This window comes from Neopelma chrysocephalum, unplaced genomic scaffold (genome assembly GCF_003984885.1).
Source record: "Neopelma chrysocephalum unplaced genomic scaffold, ASM398488v2 Primary Assembly neopelma1_94294, whole genome shotgun sequence".
In the NCBI taxonomy this organism is placed as follows: Eukaryota; Metazoa; Chordata; class Aves; order Passeriformes; family Pipridae; genus Neopelma; species Neopelma chrysocephalum.
Genome location: NW_020923002.1, coordinates 1,428 through 3,572, shown reverse-complemented (window position 1 = coordinate 3,572; position 2,145 = coordinate 1,428). Strand labels below are relative to the sequence as shown.

Sequence of the window (2,145 nt, the reverse complement as noted above, 5' to 3'; positions counted from 1 at the left end):
TCCCTTTTGTCCCAGCTCCTCCTAACCTCCTCAGAACTTTCATCAGGATGGGCTCAGCTTTGTGATGATGCTGTGCAACCTCCTGGAATCAAGGAGCCACTGTCAAACTGCAGAACCTTGTGGAATTATGGGGCCATTGTGACCCTGGGGAAAGCCATGGAATCAAGAGGTCACTGGGACACTGCAGGGCCCCATGGAGCCAAAGGAACTCAAGGAAAGTGGACAACCTCCTGAAAAAAGGGGTCATTGTGACACTGTAGAAACACATGGAATCAGGAGGCCATTGTGACACTGGGGAACCTCATGGAACAAAAGGAATCCGGGGAGTTCTTCTCCATACCAGTGTTGGGAAAAGACCTCAGCCTTCAGGAAGTGCCTGGAGGGGAACCCCTTTTCTGCTGGAACTGCTGTTGTGGAGCCCAGCGCTGTCCCAGCAGTGCCCAGGGCCTGTCCCTGCCTGTGCTCACAGGCCTGACACACAGCAGGACAGTGACTGAGCTGCCAGAGCACTCAGGCCTTGGGCACGGACAGGAAAGGAGAGGGTGGGAGTGCAAAGAGAGCAGCTCTGAACAGACCCAGTTCTGTTGCTCTCTGGCAGTGCTGGGACTCTTTTCCCCTCCACATCTGCAAATATGGAAATACCCTCCAGCTTCAGGGGAGGTCTTGGAGGAAGGATCTGGAAAAAAGAATTTGTGTCCTTTCTTACATTCAGAGATTGTGATTCCTCATGTACAAACTAACACAGAGAGGATGTTTGACAAATACCTTGCTGCACAAACTTTTATTTTGTTTAAATGCACACAAAGCATGATTCCTGATTTGTATATTTTATGGGTCAAAAAAAAGAGGTAGAGAGTGAATTATATGGAATGAAGAATAAGATTTCAGTGTTGATGACAGGAACAGAGGGAAAAAACAGGAAAGCCCCCCACTCCAAACACTATCAAAAGCTTTAGAAGGCAGGGTGGGCCCAAAATGTGTTACTCAGTGAGTGTTCTGCAGAAGAAAAGAGGCAGTTTATTGCTTCTTAAAAAAAACCCCAGTCATCATTTTCCTTACGGCATCCCTGAGCTCCTGGTTCCTGAGGCTGCAGATGAGGGGGTTCAGTGCTGGAGGCACCACTGAGTACAGAACTGCCACCACCAGGTCCAGGGATGGGGAGGAAATTGAGAAGGGCTTCAGGTGGGCAAATGTGGAGGTGCTGAGGTACAGGGAGACCACAGCCAGGTGAGGGAGGCACGTGGAAAAGGCTTTGTGCCGTCCCTGCTCAGAGGGGATCCTCAGCACAGCCCTGAAGATCTGCACATAGGAGAAAACTATGAAAACAAAAAAGCAAAGTTCTAAAGAGAGAGTAAAAAACATAAGTCCAATTTCCCTGAGGTAGCCTGAGTGTGAGCAGGAGAGCTTGAGGATGTGTGGGATTTCACAGAAGAACTGGCCCAGGGCATTGCCCTGGCACAGGGGCAGGGAAAATGTATTGGCTGTGTGCAGCAGAGCATGGAGAAAGCCAGTGGCCCAGGCAGCTGCTGCCATGTGGGCACAAGCTCTGCTGCCCAGGAGGGTCCCGTAGTGCAGGGGTTTGCAGATGGCAACGTAGCGGTCATAGCACATAATGATAAGGAGGGAAAACTCTGCTCCAAGAAAGAAGACAAGTAGAAAGACCTGTGCAGCACATCCATGGTAGGAGATGGTTCTGGTGTTCCAGAGGAAATTGTGCATGGCTTTGGGGACAGTGGTGCAGATACAGCCCAGGTCTGTGAGGGAGAGGTTGAGCAGAAAGAAGTACCTGGGGGTGTGCAGGTGGTGGTCACAGGTTACAGCACTGAGGATGAGGCCGTTGGCCAGGAGGGCAGCCAGGGAGATGCCCAGGAAGAGCCAGAAGTGCAGGAGCTGCAGCTCCCGCCTGTCTGCCAATGCCAGGAGGAGGAACTGGGCCATGGAGCTGCTGTTGGACATTTGATGCCTCTATATGGTTTTCTGTTTAGGAGAAAAAAGACAGAATTGTATTAGGCCAGACTCAATCACCAAAACATATTGCATGTCTCATAGCAATTCAACATTCAGGGCCTCTTTTCAGGAAGATCTCTCTGCATCCCTCTCCCCGAGCTCTGGGTTTTGCTGGCTGAAGGGGGCACTGAGAGCAGG

General features: G+C 50.9%; 1 protein-coding gene across 1 annotated transcript; it reads right to left on the bottom strand.

Annotated features, from left to right (window-relative positions):
- Positions 1-1,092: 1,092 nt before the first annotated feature.
- Positions 1,093-1,755, bottom strand: LOC113980465 (olfactory receptor 14J1-like; the record flags this gene model as incomplete). The annotated part of the gene is made up of 1 exon (XM_027707678.1): positions 1,093-1,755. A coding segment is annotated over exon 1 (627 nt), but the record flags the coding sequence as incomplete, so codon positions are not given.
- Between the last annotated feature and the right edge of the window lie 390 nt (positions 1,756-2,145).